Raw genomic sequence first — 21,952 nt, 5'->3', positions numbered from 1 at the left:
CCCATTTTTTGATTGGGTCATTTATTTTTCTGGAATTGAGCTGCATAAGTTGCTTGTATATTTTTGAGATTAGTTGTTTGTCAGTTGCTTCATTTGCTATTATTTTCTCCCATTCAGAAGGCTGTCTTTTCACCTTGCGTATATTTTCCTTTGTTGTGCAGAAGCTTTTAATTTTAATTAGATCCCATTTGTTTATTTTTGCTTTTATTTCCAGAATTCTGGGAGGTGGATCATAGAGGATCCTGCTGTGATTTATGTCTGAGAGTGTTTTGCCTATATTCTCCTCTAGGAGTTTTATAGTTTCTGGTCTTACATTTAGATCTTTAATCCATTTTGAGTTTATTTTTGTGTGCGGTGTTAGAAAGTGATCTAGTTTCATTCTTTTACAAGTGGTTGACCAGTTTTCCCAGCACCACTTGTTAAAGAGATTGTCTTTACTCCATTGTATATTCTTGCCTCCTTTGTCAAAGATAAGGTGTCCATATGTGTGTGGATTTATCTCTGGGCTTTCTATTTTGTTCCATTGATCTATATGTCTGTCTTTGTGCCAGTACCATACTGTTTTGATGACTGTGGCTTTGTAGTAGAGCCTGAAGTCAGGCAAGTTGATTCCTCCAGTTCCATTCTTCTTTCTCAAGATTGCTTTGGCTATTCGAGGTTTTTTGTATTTCCATACAAATCTTGAAATTATTTGTTCTAGTTCTGTGAAAAATATGGCTGGTAGCTTGATAGGGATTGCGTTGAATTTGTAAATTGCTTTGGGTAGTATACTCATTTTCACTATATTGATTCTTCCAATCCATGAACATGGTATATTTCTCCATCTATTAGTGTCCTCTTTGATTTCTTTCATCAGTGTTTTATAGTTTTCTATATATAGGTCTTTAGTTTCTTTGGGTAGATATATTCCTAAGTATTTTATTCTTTTTGTTGCAATGGTGAATGGAATTGTTTCCTTAATTTCTTTTTCTACTTTCTCATTATTAGTGTATAGGAATGCAAGGGATTTCTGTGTGTTGATTTTATATCCTGCAACTTTACTATATTCATTGATGAGCTCTAGTAATTTTCTGGTGGAGTCTTTAGGGTTTTCCATGTAGAGGATCATGTCATCTGCAAACAGTGAGAGTTTTACTTCTTCTTTTCCAATTTGGATTCCTTTTATTTCTTTTTCTGCTCTGATTGCTGTGGCCAAAACTTCCAGAACTATGTTGAATAGTAGCGGTGAAAGTGGACACCCTTGTCTTGTTCCTGACTTTAGGGGAAATGCTTTCAATTTTTCACCATTAAGGATAATGTTTGCTGTGGGTTTGTCATATATAGCTTTTATTATGTTGAGGTATGTTCCTTCTATTCCTGCTTTCTGGAGAGTTTTTATCATAAATGGATGTTGAATTTTGTCAAAGGCCTTCTCTGCATCTATTGAGATAATCATATGGTTTTTATTTTTCAATTTGTTAATGTGGTGAATTACATTGATTGATTTGCGGATATTGAAGAATCCTTGCATCCCTGGGATAAAGCCCACTTGGTCATGGTGTATGATCTTTTTAATATGTTGTTGGATTCTGATTGCTAGAATTTTGTTGAGGATTTTTGCATCTATGTTCATCAGTGATATTGGCCTGTAGTTTTCTTTTTTTGTGATATCTTTGTCAGGTTTTGGTATTAGGGTGATGGTGGCCTCATAGAATGAGTTTGGAAGTTTACCTTCCTCTGCAATTTTCTGGAAGAGTTTGAGTAGGATAGGTGTTAGCTCTTCTCGAAATTTTTGGTAGAATTCAGCTGTGAAGCCGTCTGGACCTGGGCTTTTGTTTGCTGGAAGATTTCTGATTACAGTTTCAATTTCCGTGCTGGTGATGGGTCTGTTAAGATTTTCTATTTCTTCCTGGTTCAGTTTTGGAAAATTGTACTTTTCTAAGAATTTGTCCATTTCTTCCACATTGTCCATTTTATTGGCATACAACTGCTGATAGTAGTCTCTTATGATCTTTTGTATTTCTGTGTTGTCTGTTGTGATCTCTCCATTTTCATTTCTAATTTTATTGATTTGATTTTTCTCTCTTTGCTTCTTGATGAGTCTGGCTAGTGGTTTGTCAATTTTATTTATCCTTTCAAAGAACCAGCTTTTGGCCTTGTTGATTTTTGCTATGGTCTCTTTTGTTTCTTTAGCATTTATTTCTGCCCTAATTTTTAAGATTTCTTTCCTTCTACTAACTCTGGGGTTCTCCAATTCTTCCTTTTCTAGTTGCTTTAGTTGTAGAGTTAGGTTATTTATTTGACTTTTTTCTTGTTTCTTGAGGTATGCCTGTAATGCTATGAACTTTCCTCTTAGCACTGCTTTTATAGTGTCCCACAGGTTTTGGGTTGTTGTGTTTTCATTTTCATTAGTTTCTATGCATATTTTGATTTCTTTTTTGATTTCTTCTGTGATTTGTTGATTATTCAGAAGTGTGTTGTTCAACCTCCATATGTTGGAATTTTTAGTAGTTTTTCTCCTGTAATTGAGATCTAATCTTAATGCATTATGGTCAGAAAAGATGCTTGGAATGATTTCGATTTTTTTGAATTTATCAAGTTTAGATTTATGGCCCAGGATGTGATCTATCCTGGAGAAGGTTCCATGAGCACTTGAAAAAAAGGTGAAATTCATTGTTTTGGGGTGAAATGTCCTATAGATATCAATTAGGTCTAATTGATCTAATGTATCATTTAAAGTTTGCGTTTCTTTGTTAATTTTCTGTTTAGTTGATCTGTCCATAGGTGTGAGTGGGGTATTAAAGTCTCCCACTATTATTGTGTTATTGTTGATTTCCCCTTTCATACTTGTTAGCATTTGTCTTACATATTGCTGTGCTCCTATATTGGGTGCATATATATTTATAATTGTTATATCTTCTTCTTGGATTGATCCTTTGATCATTATGTAGTGGCCTTCTTTGTCTCTTTTCACAGCCTTTGTTTTAAAGTCTATTTTATCAGATATGAGTATTGCCACTCCTGCTTTCTTTTGGTCTCTATTTGCATGGTATATCTTATTCCAGCCCTTCACTTTCAGTCTATATGTGTCCCTTGTTTTGAGGTGGGTCTCTTGTAAGCAGCATATAGAGGGGTCTTGTTTTTGTATCCATTCGGCCAGTCTTTGCCTTTTGGTTGGGGCGTTCAACCCATTTACGTTTAAGGTAATTATTGATAAGTATGATCCCGTTACCATTTACTTTATTGTTTTGGGTTCGGGTTTATACACCCTTTTCGGTTTCCTGTCTAGAGAATATCCTTTAGAATTTGTTGGAGAGCTGGTTTGGTGGTGCTGAATTCTCTCAGCTTTTGCTTGTCTGTAAAGCTTTTGATTTCTCCTTCGTATTTGAATGAGATCCTTGCTGGGTACAGTAATCTGGGCTGTAGGTTATTGTCTTTCATCACTTTAAGTATGTCTTGCCATTCCCTCCTGGCCTGAAGAGTTTCTATTGAAAGATCAGCTGTTATCCTTATGGGAATCCCCTTGTGTGTTATTTGTTGTTTTTCCCTTGCTGCTTTTAATATTTGTTCTTTGTGTTTGACCTTTGTTAATTTAATTAATATGTGTCTTGGGGTGTTTCGCCTTGGGTTTATCCTATTTGGAACTCTCTGTGTTTCTTGGACTTGGGTGATTATTTCCTTCCCCATTTTAGGGAAGTTTTCAACTATTATCTCCTCAAGGATTTTCTCATGATCTTTCTTTCTGTCTTCTTCTTCTGGGACTCCTATAATTCGAATGTTGGAGCGTTTCATATTGTCCTGGAGGTCTCTGAGATTGTCCTCGTTTCTTTTAATTCGTATTTCTTGTTTCCTCTCTGATTCATTTATTTCTACCATTCTATCTTCTATTTCACTAATCCTATCTTCTGCCTCCGTTATTCTACTATTTGTTGCCTCCAGAGTGTTTCTGATCTCATTTATTGCATTATTCATTATATTTTGACTCTTTTTTATTTCTTCTAGGTCCTTGTTAAACCTTTCTTGCATCTTCTCAATCCTTGTCTCTAGGCTATTTATCTGTGATTCCATTTTGATTTCAAGATTTTGGATCATTTTCACTATCAATATTCGGAATTCCTTCTCAGGTAGATTCCCTACTTCTTCCTCTTTTGTTTGGTTTGGTGGGCAACTCTCCTGTTCCTTTACCTGCTGAGGATTCCTCTGTCTCTTCATCTTGGTTATATTGCTGTGTTTGGGGTGGTCTTTTTATATTCTGGTAATTTGCGGAGTTCTCTTTATTATGGAGCTTCCTCACTGTGGGTGGGGTTCTATCAGTGGCTTGTCAAGGTTTCCTGGTTAGGGAGGCTTGTGTTGGAGTTCTGGTGGGTGGAGCTGGGTTTCTTCTCTCTGGAGTGCCGTGGAGTGACCAGTGATGGGTTATGAGACATCAAAGGTTTTGGAATAATTTTGAGCTGCCTGTATATTCAAGCTCAGGGGAGTGTTCCTGTGTTGCTGGAGAATTTGAGTGATATGTCTTGTTTTGGAACTTGTTGGCCCTTGGGTGGAGCTTGGTTTCAGTGTAAGTATGAAGGCATTTGATGAGCTCCTATTGCTTAATGTTCCCTGAATTCAAGAGTTCTCTAATGTTTTCAGGCTTTGTATTTAAGCCTCCTGCTTCTGGTCTTCAGTTTTTACAGTAGCCTCTAGACTTCTCCATCTGTACAGTACCGATGATAAAACATCTAGGTTAAAGATGAAAAGTTTCTCCACATTGAGGGACACTCAGAGAGGTTCACTGAGTTACAAGGAGAAGAGAAGATGGAGGGGGTAGTTAGAGGTAACTGGAATGAGATGCAGTGAGATCAAAAGAGGAGAGAGCAAGCTAGGCAGTAGTCACTTCCTTATGTGCGCTCTATAGTCTGGCCCGCTCAGGTATTTACGGAGTTATACAGGGAAGAGGAGAGGGAGGAAGTAGACAGAGGTGGCCAGGAGGATAAGAGAGAGGAATGAGAAGGAGAGAGACAAATCCTGCCAGTAACCAGTTCCTTAGGTGTTCTCCACTGTCTGGAACACACAGAGATTCACAGAGTTGGATAGAGAAGAGATGGGGGAGAAAAGAGACAGAGGCCACCTGGTGGAGAAAAAGGAGAGTCCATAGGAGAAGAGAGTGGTCAAGCCAGTAATCTTGCTCTCAGGTAAACTTGGGTAGTGAAGTTTGGGTTTTTAAATGAACATAATTGACAACAAAAACCTAAGAGCAAAGGTTAAAAATCTAGAGTAGAGGTTGGATTTTCAAAAATACAATATTAAAGAAAAGAAGCAGAAGGAAAAAGCAGGAAAGAAAGAAAGAAAAAAAAACCAAGAATTATTTAAAAAAAACAAGCAAACAAAAAAAACAAAACAAACAAACAAAAAAAACCCCACCAACAACCATCCAAAGGCTATATATGGTGTTAGCCTTAAAAAAAAAAAAAAAAAAGTCTTTTTTTTTTAAAAATAGTAATAATAGGTTATAGTAATAAAAATTAGAGGAGAAATAGAAGATTTAACAATTAAAAAAAAAAGGTTAGAAAAAAAAAAAGAAGAAAAAAAAAAGAAAAAAAAAAAAAAAAAGGAATGATTTTTAAAATAGTAAAAATATATCCGGCTCTTCTCTGATGTTTTGGGCCGTGTGGGATCACTTCCAAGGTGGTTCCCTCTGTTTAACTTCTTCCGTTTGCTGGTTTTTCAGGCTCACTAGTTCAGTCGCGCTGTGGGGAGGGGGAATGCCGCAGACAAATAGCGCTGTCGTGTGCTCACAGTGTCACAGCCCCGCTTGACCTGTCCCTTCTCGCGGCGCACAAACCGCTCCGGCTCTACGATGCTCAGCCGGGAACCGTCTGGGGCCGGCCCTAGGCTGCGTGCACTTCCCGGTCCAAGCTGCTCAGGTTTGGCGCTCAGGCAGCCCTCAGAGGCACAGATTCGGCTGGGACTGCGCTTTGTGCCCTTCCCAGGTCCGAGTAGCTCAGGAGTTTGGCGAGCGTGATCGCCGCGGCTTGTCACCTTTTCTGTCGCTGCTGCTCAACTTTCTGGGTGGACCGCTGGCGTCCCCCGTGAGACAGATTGTGACTGTCCAGCACCCCCAGAAGTCTTAGCAAAGAAGCCCGCTTGCAGTTAGGTAAGTAAAGTCTCTCCGGGTCTGCAATTGCCCCTTTCCAGCCCTTACGGCTCTGGCTGCCTGTCCCCGGCGGGGGATGGTCTGCAGCCGGCTTTTTCCGTTCCGTCCTTTGTTCTGTGCTCGGTCCTGGCGGCGTCTTATGTTCGAGCTTTTCGTGCTGTAGCTATCCCACAGTCTGGTTTGCTAGCACAAGTTAGATCGTTCTGGTTGCGCGTGGGGCGTTCCTGCCCGATTCTTACAAAGCACTGCAGCCTGCGCCTCCCGCGCGTCCCTGCCCTGCCCCCACTTCCCAATGGCGGATGCAGGCGTCTGTGCTGCGTTTCCGCTGGGGGAGTTACTGTTGGGCTTGTAATCTCTTGGTTTTAATTATTTCTTTATTTTTCCTTCCTGTTATGTTGCCCTCTAGGTTTCCAAGACTCGCCACAGACTCGGCAGGGAGAGTGTTTCCTGGTGTTTGGAAACCTCTCTTCTTAAAATTCCCTTCCCAGGACGGGCTTCCCTTCCCGGGACGGAGTTCCCTCCCCACCTCCTTTGTCTCCTTTTTCGTCGTTTATATTTTTTCCTACCTGTTTTTGAAGACAATGGTCTGCTTTTCTGGTTGCCTGCTGTACTCTGCCAACCTACAGAGGTTGTTTTGTGGAGTTTGCTCAGCGTTGAAATGTTCTTTTGAGGAATTTGTGAGGGAGAAAGTGGTCTTCCCGTCCTATTCCTCCGCCATCTTTAGCATAAAATCTTGCCACCTCTTCTTAATATCTTCTGCTTCTGTTAGGTCCAGGCCATTTCTGTCCTTTATCAAGCCCATCTTTACATGAAATGTTCCCTTGGTATCTCTAATTTTCTTGAAGAGATCTCTAGTGTTTCCCATTCTGTTGTTTTCCTCTATTTCTTGGCATTGATCGCTGAAGAAGGCTTTCTTATCTTTTCTTGCAATTCTTTGGAACTCTGCATTCAGATGCTTATATCTTTCCTTTTCTCCTTTGCTTTTCACCTCTCTTCTTTGCCTCTTTAGGTAAGTTTATTCCTAGGTAGTATATTCTTTTTGATGCAATGGTAAATGGGATCATTTCCTTCTCTTTATGATCTTTTGTTGTTAGTGTATAGGAATGTAAGAGATTTCTGTATATTTATTTGGTACCCTGTAACCTTACTGAATTCATTGATAAGCTCTAATAGTTTTCTGGTAGCATCTTCAGGATTTTCTATGTATACTATTATGTCATCTGCAGTAATAGTTTTCTTTTCCAATCTGGATTCCTTTTATTTCTTTTTGTTCTCTGATTGCCATGGCTAGGACTTCGAAAACTGTGTTGAATAAAAATGATGAGTGTGGACATCCTTGTCTTGTTCCTAATCTTAGAGGAAATGCTTTCAGCTTTTCATCATTGAGAATGATGTTAGCTGTAGGTTTGTCACGTGTGGCCTTTGGTATGTTGAAGTATGTTTCCTCTATGCCTACTTTCTGAAGAGTTTTCATCATAAATGGGTGTTGAATTTTGTCAAAAACTTTTTCTGCATCTACAGAGACAATCATGGTTTTTATTCAGTTTGTTAATGTGTGTGTCACAGTTATTGATTTACAGATATTGAAACATCTTTGCATCCCTGGGATAAATCCCACTTGATCATGATGTACGATCCTTTTAATGTATTGTTGCATTTGGTTTGCTAGTATTTTGTTCAGGATTTTTTTTAGCTATGTTTATCAGTGATGTTGGCTGTAATTTTCCTTTTTTGTGTGGAATCTTTGGATTTGGTATCAGGGTGACAGTGGCCTCAGAGAAGAAGTTTGGGAGGGTGCCTTCCTCTGTAATTATTTGAAATAATTTCATAAGGATGGGTGTTAACTCTTTTGCAAACGTTTGATAAGATTCACCTATGTGACCTCTTTGTCCTGAACTTTGTTTTTTGGAAGTGTTTCTTTTTTAAACTTTCGCCCGTGCTGGGTCTTCACTGCTGTGTGTGGGTTTCCTCTTGTTGCAGAGAGTGGGGCTTCTCTCTAGGTGCAGTGCACGGGCTTCCTGGTGCAGTGGCTTCTCTCGTCATGGGACACAGGCTCTGGGCGCTCTTTCTTCAGCAGTTTGGGCTTGCTGGCCCTAGGGTGCGTGGGCTTCAGTGGTTGTGGCCTGCGGGCCCTAGAGCATGCAGGCTTTAGTTACTGTGGCTTGCACGCTCTCGAGCATGGACTCAGTATTTGTGGCAGATGGGCTTAGCTGCTCCGTGGCAGATCGGGGATTGAACCAGTGTCCTCTGCATTGGCGGGCGGATTCTCATCCATCGTGCTAGTAGGGAAGTCCCGCTGGGAGTGTTTTAATCACCATTTCAGTTTTGTTACTTGTGATTGGTCTCTTCATATTTTCTATTTCTTCCTGGTTCAGTTTTGGGCTAGTGTTCATTTCTAAGAATTTGTTCATTTCTTCCAGGTTGTCCATTTTATTGGCATATAGCTGTTTGTAGTAGTCTCTTGTGATACTTTGTATTTCGGTGGTGTCCATTGCAACTTCCCCTTTTTCATTTCTAATTTTATTGATCTGAGCTTTCTTCCTCAGTTTCTTGATAAATCTGGCTAAAGGTTTTTCAGTTTTGTTTATCTTTTCAGACATACGTTTTTCTTTCAGTTTCATTGATCTTTTCTGCTGTTTTCTTCATTTCCATTTCATATATTTCTGCTCTGATCTTTATGATTTTCTCTTTGATTTCTTCAGTGATCCACTGGTGGTTTAGTAGCATATTGTTTAGCTGCCATGTGTTTGTGGTTTTTTTTTTTTTTTTTTACAGTTTTTTTCCTCGTAATTTATTTCTAATCTCATAGTGTTATGGTTGGAAAAGATGCTTGATATGATTTGAATTTTATTACATTTTCCCAGGCTTGATATGTGGCCCAGGATGTGATACATCTTGGAGAATGTTCATGTGCACTTGAAAAGAAGGTGTATTCTGCTAGTTTCAGATAGAATGTGCTATGAACATAAATAAGTCCATCTGGTCTGATGTGTCAGTTAAGGCCTGTTTTTTCTTGTTTTCTGTGTGGATGGTCTATCTATTGAGGAAATCTGTGTTAAAGTCTACCAGTATTGTTGTGTTATTGTCAGTTTCTTCTTTTATGGCTGTTAGCATTTGCCTTCAATGTTGAGGTGCTCCTATGTTGGATGCGTGTATATTTACAATTGTTTCATCTTCTTGGATTGATCCCTTGATCCCTTGTTACTTGTAATAATTTTTATTTTAAAGTCTATTTTGTCTGACATTAGTGTTGCTACTCCAGCTTTCTTTTGATTTCCAGTTTTGTGGAATACTTTTTTTTTTTCCATCCCCTCACTTTCAGTCTGTATGAGTCCCTAAATCTGAAGTGGTTTTCTTGTAGACTGCATATATATAAATTTTGTTTTTGTATCCATTCACCCAGTCTGTGTATTTTGGTTGGAACATTTAATGCAGTTACATTTAAGATAATAATTGATATGTATATATTTTTACTTCCATTCTGCTAATTGTTTTGGATTTGTTTTTGTAGGTCTTTTTCTTTCTCTTCTTTTGTTCTCTTCTGTTGTGATTTGATGACCAAGTCTTTAGGGTGTGTTTTGATTGCTTTTTTTTTTTGTGTGTGTGTATCTGCAATAGAAAATTTTTGGTTTGTGGTTCCCATGAGGTTTTGATACAGCAGTTTATATATGTTTACAAGATTGTTTTAAGTTGCTGGTCTCCTAATCTCCAGTGGATTGTCACTATCCTGCATTTTATTCTTCTCACAGTTGCTGGTTTTGACATTATATTTGTGTATGGATTATTTCCTACCTTTACTGTATATTTGCCTTTACTGGTGAGCTTTCCCTTTCAGGATTTTCTTATTTCTAGGGTGGCCTTATCTTTTCCCTCCAGAGAAGTTCCTTTGGCACTTGTTGTAAAGCTGGTTTGGTGGTGCTGAATTCTCTTAGCTTTTGCTCATCTGTGAAGCTTTTGATTTCTCTGTCGAATCTGAATGAGAGCCTTGCTGAGTAGAGTATTCTTGTAGTAAGATTTTCCTTTCATTGCTTTAAATGTATTGTGCAGAAGCCTTCTGACCTGCAGAGTTTCTGCTGAATAATCTGACAATCTTATGGGAAAACCCTTATTTTTTATTCGTTGCTTTTCCCTTGTTGATTTTAGTATTTTCTTGGTTTTTAATTTTTTTCGGTTTGATTAATACACATCTTGGCTTTTCCTCCTTGGATTTATCCAGTGTGGGACTCGGCACTTCCTGGACTTAGGTAAACTGTTTCCTTTCCCATGTTAGGGAATTTTCAGTTTTTATCTCTTCAAATATTTTCTCAGGCCCTTTCTCTCTTTTCTTTCTGAGACCCCTGTAATGTGAATGTTGGTGCTTTTTATTGTTGTCCCAGAAGTCTCTAGACTGCCCACATTTCTTTTCAATCTGTTTTCTATATTCTGTTCCACAGCAGTGCTTCCCAGCATTCTGTCTTCCAGCTCATTTATCTGTTCTTCTTCCTCTTTTATTCTGCTGTTGATTGCTTCTGGTGTATTCTTCATTTCAGGTACTGTATTTCCAGTGCTGTTTGTTGTTCAAGTCTTCCAGGTGTTTAGTAAACATTTTGTGTGTCTTTTTGCTCTGTGCCTCCATGCTTTTTTCAGATCTTGGATCATCTTTACTGTCATTTCTATGAATTCTTTTTCTGTCTCCTCTTCACTTAGCTGTTTTCCCAGTGTTTTATCTCATTCTTTCATCTGGAACATATTTGTCTGCTGTATCATTTTATCTAACTTTCTGTTTTCTGTTTCACAGACTGCAGGATTGTAGTTCCTGTTTCTTCTGGTGTCTGCCCTTAGGTGGGTGCGGCTGGTCTAAGGGGCTTGTGTAGACTTCCTGGTGGGAGGGACTGGTGCCTGCCCACTGCTGGGTGGAACTGGGTCTTGTTCCTCTGGTGGGCAGGGCTTTTCAAGGGGTATGTGTTCAGGAAGACTTTGCAGTGTGGTGATGAGTGGGACTGTTTTTGCCCTGTTGGTTGTTTGGCCCGAGGCTTCCCAACACTAGATCTAAGGGATATATTGGGTGGGACCGGGCCTTGGTGCCAGCAAATACTCCCCAGCACCCTTGCCACCAGTGTCCTTGTCCCCACAGTGAGCTACAGGTGCCCCTCGCCTCCCAGGAGACCCTCCAAGACCAGCAGGTAGGTCTGTCCCAGGCTCCTATGAGGTCACTCCTTTTCCAGCTGGGTCCCAGGGCACTTGAGACCTGTGTGTCCTCTGAGAATGGCATTTGTTTCCCCTAGGCCTATGACTGTCCTGTGATCAAGCCCTGCTGGCCTTCAAAGCCGAATGCTCTGGGGTCTCATCCCCCTGATGCCAGACCCCCAGACCGAGGAGCCTGACATGGGCTCAGAACTCTCACTCCTGTGGGAGAACCTCTGTGATACGATTATTTTCCAATTTCTGGCTCATCCACCTGGCAGGTACAGGGTTTGATTACATTATGAATGCATCCCTTCTGCAGTCTTGTTGTGGCCTCTTCTTTGTCTTTGAAAGTTGAACATCTTTATTGGTGGGTTCTGGTTCTTGTTTGTTGATGTTTGTTCAGTATTCAGTTGTGATTTTGGTGTTTTCGTGGGAGGAGGTGAGCACAGGTCCTTCTGTTCCACCATCCTGTCAGGAAATCAAGAAGGTGTTGATTTTTAAACTCAGCTTTCTGTTAGGATTTCTTTGTCTGCCTATGTGAAAAAAAGCATGCTTCTACAACAAAGAAGTTCTGCATTTATATACTGCTTATATTCTTTTTAAACTTTAGAACCAACTTCACTAATAGTATATTTCAGCATTGAGTTAGTGAATTTTTCCCCATTGGTTTCTTGAATGCCAGTTGGGTCAAATAATTCACAGGCTCAGATTGATTAATATACCAACAGATTGTTTATTCTATGAGGTCTTATATTTTGCATTATTATATGAAGTTACATTGTACAGAAATAGTATTAGAGGGAAAGACTAAAGTCATATATGAGCAGTAACTGGCTAAAATTATTCTTTGTCATATTATTTTCAATTAAATACTGCACAGACGGATACTTTTTTGCTGGTAGGTGTGGTCAGGAGGAGATAGTCAAAGGGGACCCAGATCCTGAAGTACAGGTGGGACCTGATATAGGGTGGCAAGTGTATGTTAGTTTCAGTATTTTCCAGAGGACTGGAGTCCTACAGGTCAGAGTCATTTGAATTACAGAGGAGTGATCATTCAGAGCATGCAGTACTGGTCCCGACTCTGGGGGTTGGGGCAAGGTGTTGATCAAGGTAAGTGCCCAGTTGTCTCAACGAAGAACTGCCTTTTGAATATGAGGCAGTGACGTTTCAGGTTTTGGTATTTTCTGCTAAGGGGGAGTGAAAGTGAAGTCGCTCAGTTGTGTCCCACTCTTTGCGACCCCATGGACTGTACCCCACCAAGCTCCTCTGTCCATGGGATCTCCAGGCAAGAATACTGGAGTGGGTTGCCATTTCCTTCTCCAGGGGATCTTCCCGACCCAGGGATCGAACCCAGGTCTCCCACATTGCAGGCAGATGCTTCAACCTCTGAGCCACCAGGGAAGCCCCAAGGGGAAAGAATCATTTAATTTAAAAGTCATTTGATTTAATCCTGATTGGAGCAAGGACGAGAGTCTTAACTCCGAGTGAAGGTGCAGATTTGGAGAAACCGAGTGTTAAACAGACTAGTGAGGGTAAAAGGCACAGGATGAAGAAGAAGAGGAGTTAACCTTTGTTGTCACACCCACTACAGTGACAGTCATAAATATCTCCTGAAATAATGTCACTCTTACAGGGCAGCATAAACTTACTCTGCTGTGGCATAAGAAGAAATACATAGGGAATTACCTGGCAGTCCAGTGGTTTGGATTCCATGCTTCCATTGCAGAGGCCTGGGTTTGCTCCCTGGTCCAGGAATTAAGATCCCACTTGCCACTCAGTTCAGTTCAGTCGCTCAGTCGTGTCCAACTCTTTGTGACCCCATGAACCGCAGCAGGCCAGGCCTCCCTGTCCATCACCAACTCCCGGAGTCCACCCAAACCCATGTCCATTAAGTCGGTGATGCCATCCAACCATCTTATCCTCTGTCATCCCCTTCTCCTCCTGCCCTCAATCTTTCCCAACTTCAGGGTCTTTTCAAATGAGTCAGCTCTTTGCATCAGGTGGCCAAAGTATTGGAGTTTGAGCTTCAACATCAGTCCCTCCAATGAACACCCAGGATTATCTCCTTTAGGATGGACTGGTTGGATCTCTTTGCAGTCCAAGGGACTCTCAAGAGTCTTCTCCAGCACCACAGTTCAAAAGCATCAATTCTTTGGCGCTCAGCTTTCTTTATAGTCCAGCTCTCACATCCATACATGACCACTGGAAAAGCCATAGCCTTTACTAAATGGACCTTTGTTGACAAAGTAATGTCTCTGCTTTTTAATGTGCTGTCTAGATTGGTCATAACTTTCCTTCCAAGAAGCAAGCATCTTTTAATTTCATGCAATCACTGCAGTCACCATCTGCAGTGATTTTTGGAGCCTAGAAAAATAAAGTCTGCCACTGTTTCCACTGTTTCCCCATCTATTTCCCATGAAGTGATGGGACCAGATGCCATGATCTTCGTTTTCTGAATGTTGAGCTTTAAGCAACATTTTCACTCTCCTCTTTCATTTTCGTCAAGAGGCTCTTTAGTTCTTCTTCACTTTCTGCCATAAGGGTGGTGTCATCTGCATATCTGAGGTTATTAATATTTCTCCTGGCAATCTTGATTCCAGCTTGTGCTTCCTCCAGCCCCACGTTTCTCATGATGTACTCTGCATAGAAGTTAAATAAGCAGGGTGACAATATACAGCCTTGACATACCCCTTTTCCTATTTGGAACCAGTCTGTTGTTCCATGTCCAGTTCTAACTGTTGCTTCCTGACCTGTATACAGGTTTCTCAAGAGGTAAGTCAGGTGGTCCCATCTCTTTCAGAATTTTCCACAGTTTATTGTGATCCACACAGTCAGAGGCTTTGGCATAGTCAATAAAGGAGAAATAGATGTTTTTCTGGAACTCTCTTGCTTTTTCCATGATCCAGCAGATGTTGGCAATTTGATCTCTGGTTCTTCTGCCTTTTCTAAAACCAGCTTGAACATCTGGAAGTTCATGGTTCATGTATTGCTAAAGCCTGGCTTGGAGAATTTTGAGCATTACTTTACTAGCATGTTAGATGAGTACAATTGTGTGGTAGTTTGAGCATTCTTTTGCATTGCCTTTCTTTGGGATTGGAATGAAAACTGACCTTTTCCAGTCCTGTGGCCACTGCTGAGTTTTCCAAATTTGCTGGCATATTGAGTGCAGCACTTTCACAGCATCATCTTTCAGGATTTGAAACAGCTCAACTGGAATTCCATCACCTCCACTAGCTTTGTTCATAGTGATGCTTCCTAAGGCCCACCTGACTTCACATTCCAGGATGTCTGGCCCTAGCTGAGTGTGAGTGATCACACCTTCGTGATTATCTGGGTTGTAAAGATCTTTTTTGTATAGTTCTTCTGTGTATTCTTGCCACGTCTTCTTAATATCTTCTGCTTCTGTTAAGTCCATACCATTTCTGTCCTTTATCAAGCCCATCTTTGCATGGAATGTTCCCTTGGTATCTCTTATTTTCTTGAAGAGATCTCTACTCTTTCCCATTCTATTGTTTTCCTCTATTTCTTTGCACTGATTGCTGAGGAAGGCTTTCTTTTCTGTCCTTGGTATTCTTTGGAACTCTGAATTAAAATGGGTATAGCTTTCCTTTTCTAGTTTGATTTTCACTTCTCTCTTTTTATAGCTTTTTGTAAGCCCTCCTCAGGGAGCCATTTTACACTTTTGCATTTGTTTTTCTTGGGGATGGTCTTGATCTCTGACTCCTGTACAATGTCACAAACCTCCATCCATAGTTCATCAGGCACTCTGTCTATCAGACCTAGTCCCTTAAATCTATTTCTCACTTCCACTGTATAGTCATAAGGGATTTGATTTAGGTCATACCTTAATGGTCTAGTGGTTTTCCCCACTTTCTTCAATTTAAGTCTCAATTTGGCAATAAGGAGTTCATGATCTGAGCCACAGTCAGCTCCTGGTCTTGTTTTTGTTGACTGTATAGAGCTTCTCCATCTTTGGCTGCAAAGGATATAATCAATCTGATTTCATTGTTGACCATCTGATGATGTCCATGTGTAGAGTCTTCTCTTGTGTTGTTGGAAGAGGATGTTTGCTATGACCAGTGTGTTCTCTTGGCAGAACTCTGTTAGCCTTTGCCCTGCTTCATTCTGTACTCCAAGGCCAAATTTGCCAGTTACTCCAGGTGTTTCTTGACTTCCTCCTTTTGCCTTCCAGTCCCCTATAATGAGAAGGACATCTTTTTTGGGTGTCAGTTCTAAAAGATCTTGTAGGTCTTCATAGAACCGTTCAGCTTCAGCTTCTTCAGTGTTACTGGTCGGGGCATAGACTTGGATTACCAGGATATTGAATGGTTTGCCTTGGAAATAAACAGAGATCATTCTGTTGTTTTTGAGATTGCATCCAAGTACTGCATTTTGGACTCTTTTGTTGACCATGATGGCTACTCCATTTCATCAAAGGGATTCCTGCCCACAGTAGTAGATGTAATGGTCATCTAGATAAACTCACCCATCCCAGTCCATCTTAGTTCGCTGATTCCTAGAATGTCGATGTTCACTCTTGCCATCTCCTGTTTGACCACTTCCAATTTTCCTTGATTCATGGACCTAACATTTCAGGTTCCTATGCAATATATCTCTTTACAGCATCAAATCTTGCTTGTATCACCAGTCGCATCCTCAACTGGGTGGTGTTTTTGCTTTGGCTCCATCCCGTCATTCTTTCTGGAGTTATTTCTCCACTGATCTCCAGTAGCATATTGGGCGCCTACTGACGTGGGGAGGTCATCTTTTAATGTCCTCTCTTTTTGCCTTTTCATACTGTTCATGGGGTTCTCGAGGCAAGAATACTGAAGTGGCTTGCCATTCCCTTTCCCGTAGACCACATTCTCTCAGACCTCTCCACCATGAGCTGTCTGTCTTGGGTGGCCCCACACGGCATGGCTCAGTTTCACTGAGTTAGAGAAAGAAGGCTGTGGTTCGTGTGATCAGATTGGCTAGTTGTTCATGTGCCACTGGAGGTTGCCAAAAAAAAAAGTCCATAAAAATTTGATCTTTGTCCCAGGTTCCTGACAACTTGCTCCTAAAACCTGTGGAATCTCAGGAGTGATAAGAGTGTTTTTGTATCCCTTCCAGACAGCTGTGTCCCCATACAGAATGGGGGCTGTTTGCCAAAGCAGCTAAGGATGTGATTAGAAGGCTGGCACTTACAGCGCCTTTGGAGTATCTCTGGGAAAGAAAAAGGGACTGGAGATTGAACTAAGCACCAGTGACCAATGGTTTAATTGGTCTAGCGTATGTATGAAACTGGGCTTCCCAAGTTGCCCAGTGGTAAAGAATCGCCTGCCAATGCAGGAGATGTGGGTTCGATCCCTGGGTTGGGAAGATCCCCTGGAGAGGGAAAGGGCAACTCACTCCAGTTTTCTGGCCTGGGAAATCCCATGGACAGAGGAGCCTGGCGCGCTGCAGTACATGGAGCTGCAAAAGAGCTGGGCCAACTGAGCAACTACACAACAACAGCGTAATGAAATCTCCCTAAAAAGCCGTGAATGACAGCGCTTGGACAGTTTCCAGGTTGCTGAACACATCCAGGTGCTGAGAGGGTGGTGGTGCCTCCATGCCCCCTCCTGTAACTTGCCCTGCATCCCTTTTGTTTGGTTGTATCCTTCGTAATCAACTGGTAGTCGTAAATACACTGTTCTCCCGAGTTCTGTGAGTCCTTCTGGTGAGCTGTCGATGCCAAGGCGAGAGTCTGGTGACCTCCCCGTTCACAGCCAGATGGCAGCCTGGGCAGTGCAGTTGGCACCCGGCTCGGGTCCAGTCTTGTTGGACTGAACCTGTGGATTCTGACAATGACCCTGGGCAGTCTGTCAGAAGGGAACTGAATTGTAGGTTATCCACTTGGTGTCCAGAGAGATTGAGAGTTGCTGGGTGTGAGAAAGAACCCCACACATTTGTGGTCAGAAGTGTTGTGAGTAGAATTAGCCCACCTGCCTACAGCAAGGAGTGTCCACACCGTCTGTGTAGGTGCTTCTCTGCCCAGACCAGTTCATAGGCTCTGAGCTCGTCTACCTGCTGTGTCTATAGGCTCTGTCTTGTTTTCCCCGCTGGACTCTCTTCTCTGCTTGTACCCTTGAACTCATTCAAATCCTGATTCTTTTTAAAATTTTTATTTAGTTTTGTCTGTGCTGGCTCTTTGTTTTTGCTGGATGGGCTTTTCTCTGGTTGCAGCAAGCACAGGCTACTCGCTAGTTGCAGTATGCAGGCTTCTCATTGCAGTGTCTTCTCTTGCTGTGGAGCACGGGCTCCAGGGCATGAGGGCTCAGGAGTTGTGGCATGTGGGCTCAGTAGCTGTGGCATGTGGGCTTAGTTGTCCCACGGCATGTGGGATCTTTCTGGATCAGGGATTGAACCTGGGTCCCCTGCATTGGCAGGCAGATTCTTTACCACTGAGCCACTGGAGAAGCCCCATGTCCTGATTCTTGTCTTTGTCTTTATGAACAGACTGTGCTTCCTTCTGTGGCCTCTACTCCTTGGAACAGCACGTCAATTCCCCCTTGTTCTCTCTCCCTCTGGTGTGGCCTGTGGACCTGGCCATGCTTGGCTTTTCGCAAACGTGTACTCGTGTGCTCTGGAGAGACTCTGAGTCTTTCTGACTGTGGTATCTGTTTTGGTGGATCACTTTCCCCTGTGCTGTCCTGGTTCCTGGCCATTCCTTCTGTGGTCATTTCCACCGCCACTCACAGTAGGGACAGAGGTGGTAAAGGTCAGCCCATGGATTGTGTCAGCACTGGGCAGTTACTCTCTAAAGAGTTGAGAAGGAAGCAGGGAGGCACGTTTGTAATGGCTTACCACCAGCATGATTCTTACATAGATTTTTATTTTTCGTACAAATACTGAGCATAGTGGCTGACAAAATGAAGCTTTCACAAAATGTTTATTCAATCGAAAGGGTAATAATAGTGGTCATAAATCTATTACCAAAGATGAGAATGCATCAGTGAGAAAAGACTCAGAGGGTCTTTGCTTTTTAGTCTATTCACATCTCTGAATGCAGTGGTACCTAATGTGTCTTCATCCTTTTTAGTGCTCCCAGTGGCCTGCTCTATTGTGGGTAAAAATCCAGAAATAATCCACAGGAATACTCTTAAGTATCTTGTGTTGAATAGAAAAAGGTTTTTAACAGGTGGAACATCTTCTATTTGAGATACCAGTTGAGGGTTTCCCTAGAAGTGGACTTTGTGTTGTTCAGTTGCTTAGTCATGTCTGACTCTTTGCGACCCCATGGACTGCAGCACGCCGGGTTTCCCTGTCCTTCACCGTCTCCTGGAGCTTGCACAGACCCATGTCCATTGAGCTGGCGATGCCATTTGTATAGACTGTTTAATTTACACTGAGTAATATTAGATTTCCATTTTTCAGAGGCGTAGGCGTAAGAATGACAGAGCCAGTGTATCTCAGCCCTTCATTTGATAATGTACTGCCCAACTACTTATTTTTACAGGTAAGTGTTTGTAACAACAAATATTTAGTGACGTTGAAATATCCTTCAGTGAATTATTTGAAATCTAAGGATTTGTTTTGTTTCTGTTAACTTTTTTTTTTTTGCAGTGTATTCGTATATTTTCTGATCTACCTTTGGTAGCAAGAAAAAGCTGAGATTTTCAACTACGTTTTCTCCCTTCCTTTGCCCAACATTGTTTTAATAGCTTATTGTAATGATCGCTTTCCATCTCAGCATATTAATCCTTAAATAGTGCATGCATTTGCTGTACATATTAATGTTCCACGTGTGGCTGTGAGTGAGATTCAAATGGTTTACTATTAGCAGATTTTGGTCAGATGCTTATCAATTGCTGTGATATAACAATTTGTTTTGCCTTATCCAGTTTATGATGTACTTTCATATACAGTAACTGATACGATTTGTCACAATCTACTGGTTAGGTGGCAGCATTTATCATTAGTGTTATTATTATTTCCAATATAAGGTGGAGAAAAGGAAAGATACAACAATATGAATGCAGAGTTCCAAAGAATAGCAAGGAGAGATAAGAAAGCCTTCCTCTGTGATCAATGCAAAGAAATAGAGGAAAACAATAGAATGGGAAAGACTAGAGATTTCTTCAAGAAAGTGAGAGATACCAAGGGGACATTTCATGCAAAGATAGGCACGATAAAGGACAGAAATGGCATCGACCTAACAGAAGCAGAAGATATTAAGAAGACGTGGCAAGAATACACAGAAGAACTGTACAAAAAAGATCTTCATGACCTGGTTAATCACGATGGTGTGATCACTCATCTAGAGCCAGACATCTTGGAATGTGAAGTCAAGTGGGCCTTAGAAAGCATCACTATGAACAAAGCTAGTGGAGGTGATGGAATTCCAGTTGAGCTATTTCAAATACTGAAAGATGATGCTGTGAAAGTGCTGCACTCAATATGCCAGCAAATTTGGAAAACTCAGCAGTGGCCACAGGACTGGAAAAGGTCAGTTTTCATTCCAATCCCAAAGAAAGGCAATCCCAAAGAATGTTCAAGCTACTGCACAATTGTATTCATCTCACATGCTCGTAAAGTAATGCTCAAAATTCTCCAAGGCAGGCTTCAACAGTACGTGAACCATGAACTTCCAGATGTTCAAGCTGGTTTTAAAAGAGGCAGAAGAACCAGAGATCAAATTGCCAACATCTGCTGGATCATGGAAAAAGCAAGAGAGTTCCAGAAAAACATCTATTTCTGCTTTATTGACTATGCCAAAGCCTTTGAGTGTGTGGATCACAATAAACTGTGGATAATTCTTCAAGAGATGGGAATACCAGACCACCTGACCTGCCTCTTGAGAAACCTATATGCAGGTTAGGAAGCAACAGTTAGAACTGGACATGGAACAACAGACTGGTTCCAAAAAGGGAAAGGAGCACATCAAGGATGTACATTGTCACCTGCTTATTTAGCTTATGTGCTGAGTACATGATGAGAAATGCTGGGCTGGATGAAGCACAAGCTAGAATTAAGACTGCTGGGAGGACAATGGCGGCGCGTCGGGACCTGGGGTTCCCGGTTGTGCTCTCAGGGCTCGCCATCGCAGCTGGGAATGCTCGTTTCGTGGGCTCCTGGGTCCCCGTCGATCCGCAGCCAGCGAGCAGAGCGGAGGGCTGTGGACCACAGAACTTGGGCTCTGGAGCATGCAAACTTCAAGAGTTGTTCAAAGGCTTCATTGTCCGTGGGCGTGTGGAATCTTCTACACAGGGATTGAACCCGTGTTCCCTGCATCGGCATTCTGAATTGGGATCCTTCTTGGGGGCACACCCACCACTCAGCCGAGATGGATTCCAGCGAAGTGGATCCTGGGAGTAGGTCATCCAGAGGACCCAAGACATGGTGGTTACTAATAGACTTCCCACAGTACTTCTTCATTCCACGTGGACTCCTTCAAGGGCAGTGAGCATCGCAGCTTCCCTTGAACTTCGTCTGGATTGAATGACAACAGGCTCAACTTTTCATTCACTTGTATGACTATGAGCAGTTTGACCAAGTTGAAGAAGATGACTCATTTGTAGTCTTCCTCATGAGCTCATTCCATCTACTGGCTTTAAAATCATTTAGTACAGAGCTCACCGTCTAGGTGTTCATCCAGTGTTTTGTTTGCGTATCATGCAGGATCATTTTAAAAGGAAAAGCATGTGTGTATGAGTTAGAGCTCTGATCCCAAGAGTCCATGTAGAAGCTTCCCCTGAGAAATGTATCGTTTTGGCACCAATGCTACTGAAATGTGTGAATGTGGCCTACCACGCGTCCCAATAAGTGTAAACAGCTTCACATGCTACTTATTTGAAACGACCAGTACTCATGACATTCCATTCATCTGAGGACTAAATATAGCCAACTTAGGTTGTGTTTGCCAAATAGACTTTGAAGCATTCTTCACGCAGTCCTTCATCGATGCCAGCTTTCAGATCGAAGAAACCCTTGCTCCGTGAAGTTTGTGAACACATACACTCATGTTTTGTTTGAGATTTTAAAGTCATTCTTCAGTTTTGTTGGAGGAATGGTTCTGTATATGCCCCGTGGATCTCCAAATCCACTGATGTTCATGTGTCTTGGGGCTTCCCAGGTGGTTCTAGTGGTAAAGAACATGCGGAACATACCCATGCAGGAGACATAGGAGATATGGATTCGATCCCTGGGGCAGGAAGATCTCCTGAGGGAGAGCATGGCAACCCACTCCAGTATCCTTGCCTAGAGAATCTCATGGAGAGAGGAGCCTGGTGGGGCCTAGTCCATATGATCCCAAAGAGTTGGACACAATGTAAGTGACTTAGCACAGCACATGCTTCATTGTCATAGCTAATATAATGGAGATGACATAAAAAGAATCACCAGCGGGCGAAAGTCAATATCCATCACTTTTCAACTTTGGAATGTATTGTGATATTTTACATCCATATTTGTATGAGTTGATAGTTGGCGAATCGATGCATATGAAGGCCTGATTGTGTTATATGTATGTAGAGGGAAGATATATTTTTATGTGGTTTGACATATGGGTCCCATTTCATTCGTAGACATCTGCATACTCATCACTTATCATCATTTTTTTTTGAAAAGACCATTGTTTTTAAAGGTTGTTGTCTAACCATGAAAGATGCTTGAATTCTTGGGCTCCTTAGAGGAAGAATTCAACCCGGC

The 21,952-nt window shown here is 41.6% G+C and overlaps 1 protein-coding gene across 4 annotated transcripts in view; it reads left to right on the top strand.

Annotated features, from left to right (window-relative positions):
* The window catches only part of NSUN6 (NOP2/Sun RNA methyltransferase 6), a 106,167-nt gene that overhangs the window by 31,968 nt on the left and 52,247 nt on the right, over positions 1 to 21,952 (top strand). For all 4 annotated transcript variants that reach the window (XM_068986891.1, XM_068986890.1, XM_068986892.1 and 1 more), the window contains exon 6: positions 18,680 to 18,761. In XM_068986891.1, coding sequence (XP_068842992.1) covers positions 18,680 to 18,761 — 82 coding nt within the window. The remainder of the gene's footprint in view (positions 1 to 18,679; positions 18,762 to 21,952) is intronic.

The sequence above is a fragment of the Capricornis sumatraensis genome, chromosome 15 (assembly GCF_032405125.1).
Source record: "Capricornis sumatraensis isolate serow.1 chromosome 15, serow.2, whole genome shotgun sequence".
Taxonomy (NCBI): domain Eukaryota; kingdom Metazoa; phylum Chordata; class Mammalia; order Artiodactyla; family Bovidae; genus Capricornis; species Capricornis sumatraensis.
Note: the sequence above shows the minus strand (reverse complement) of the source record. Positions and strands in the feature narration are given on the sequence as shown.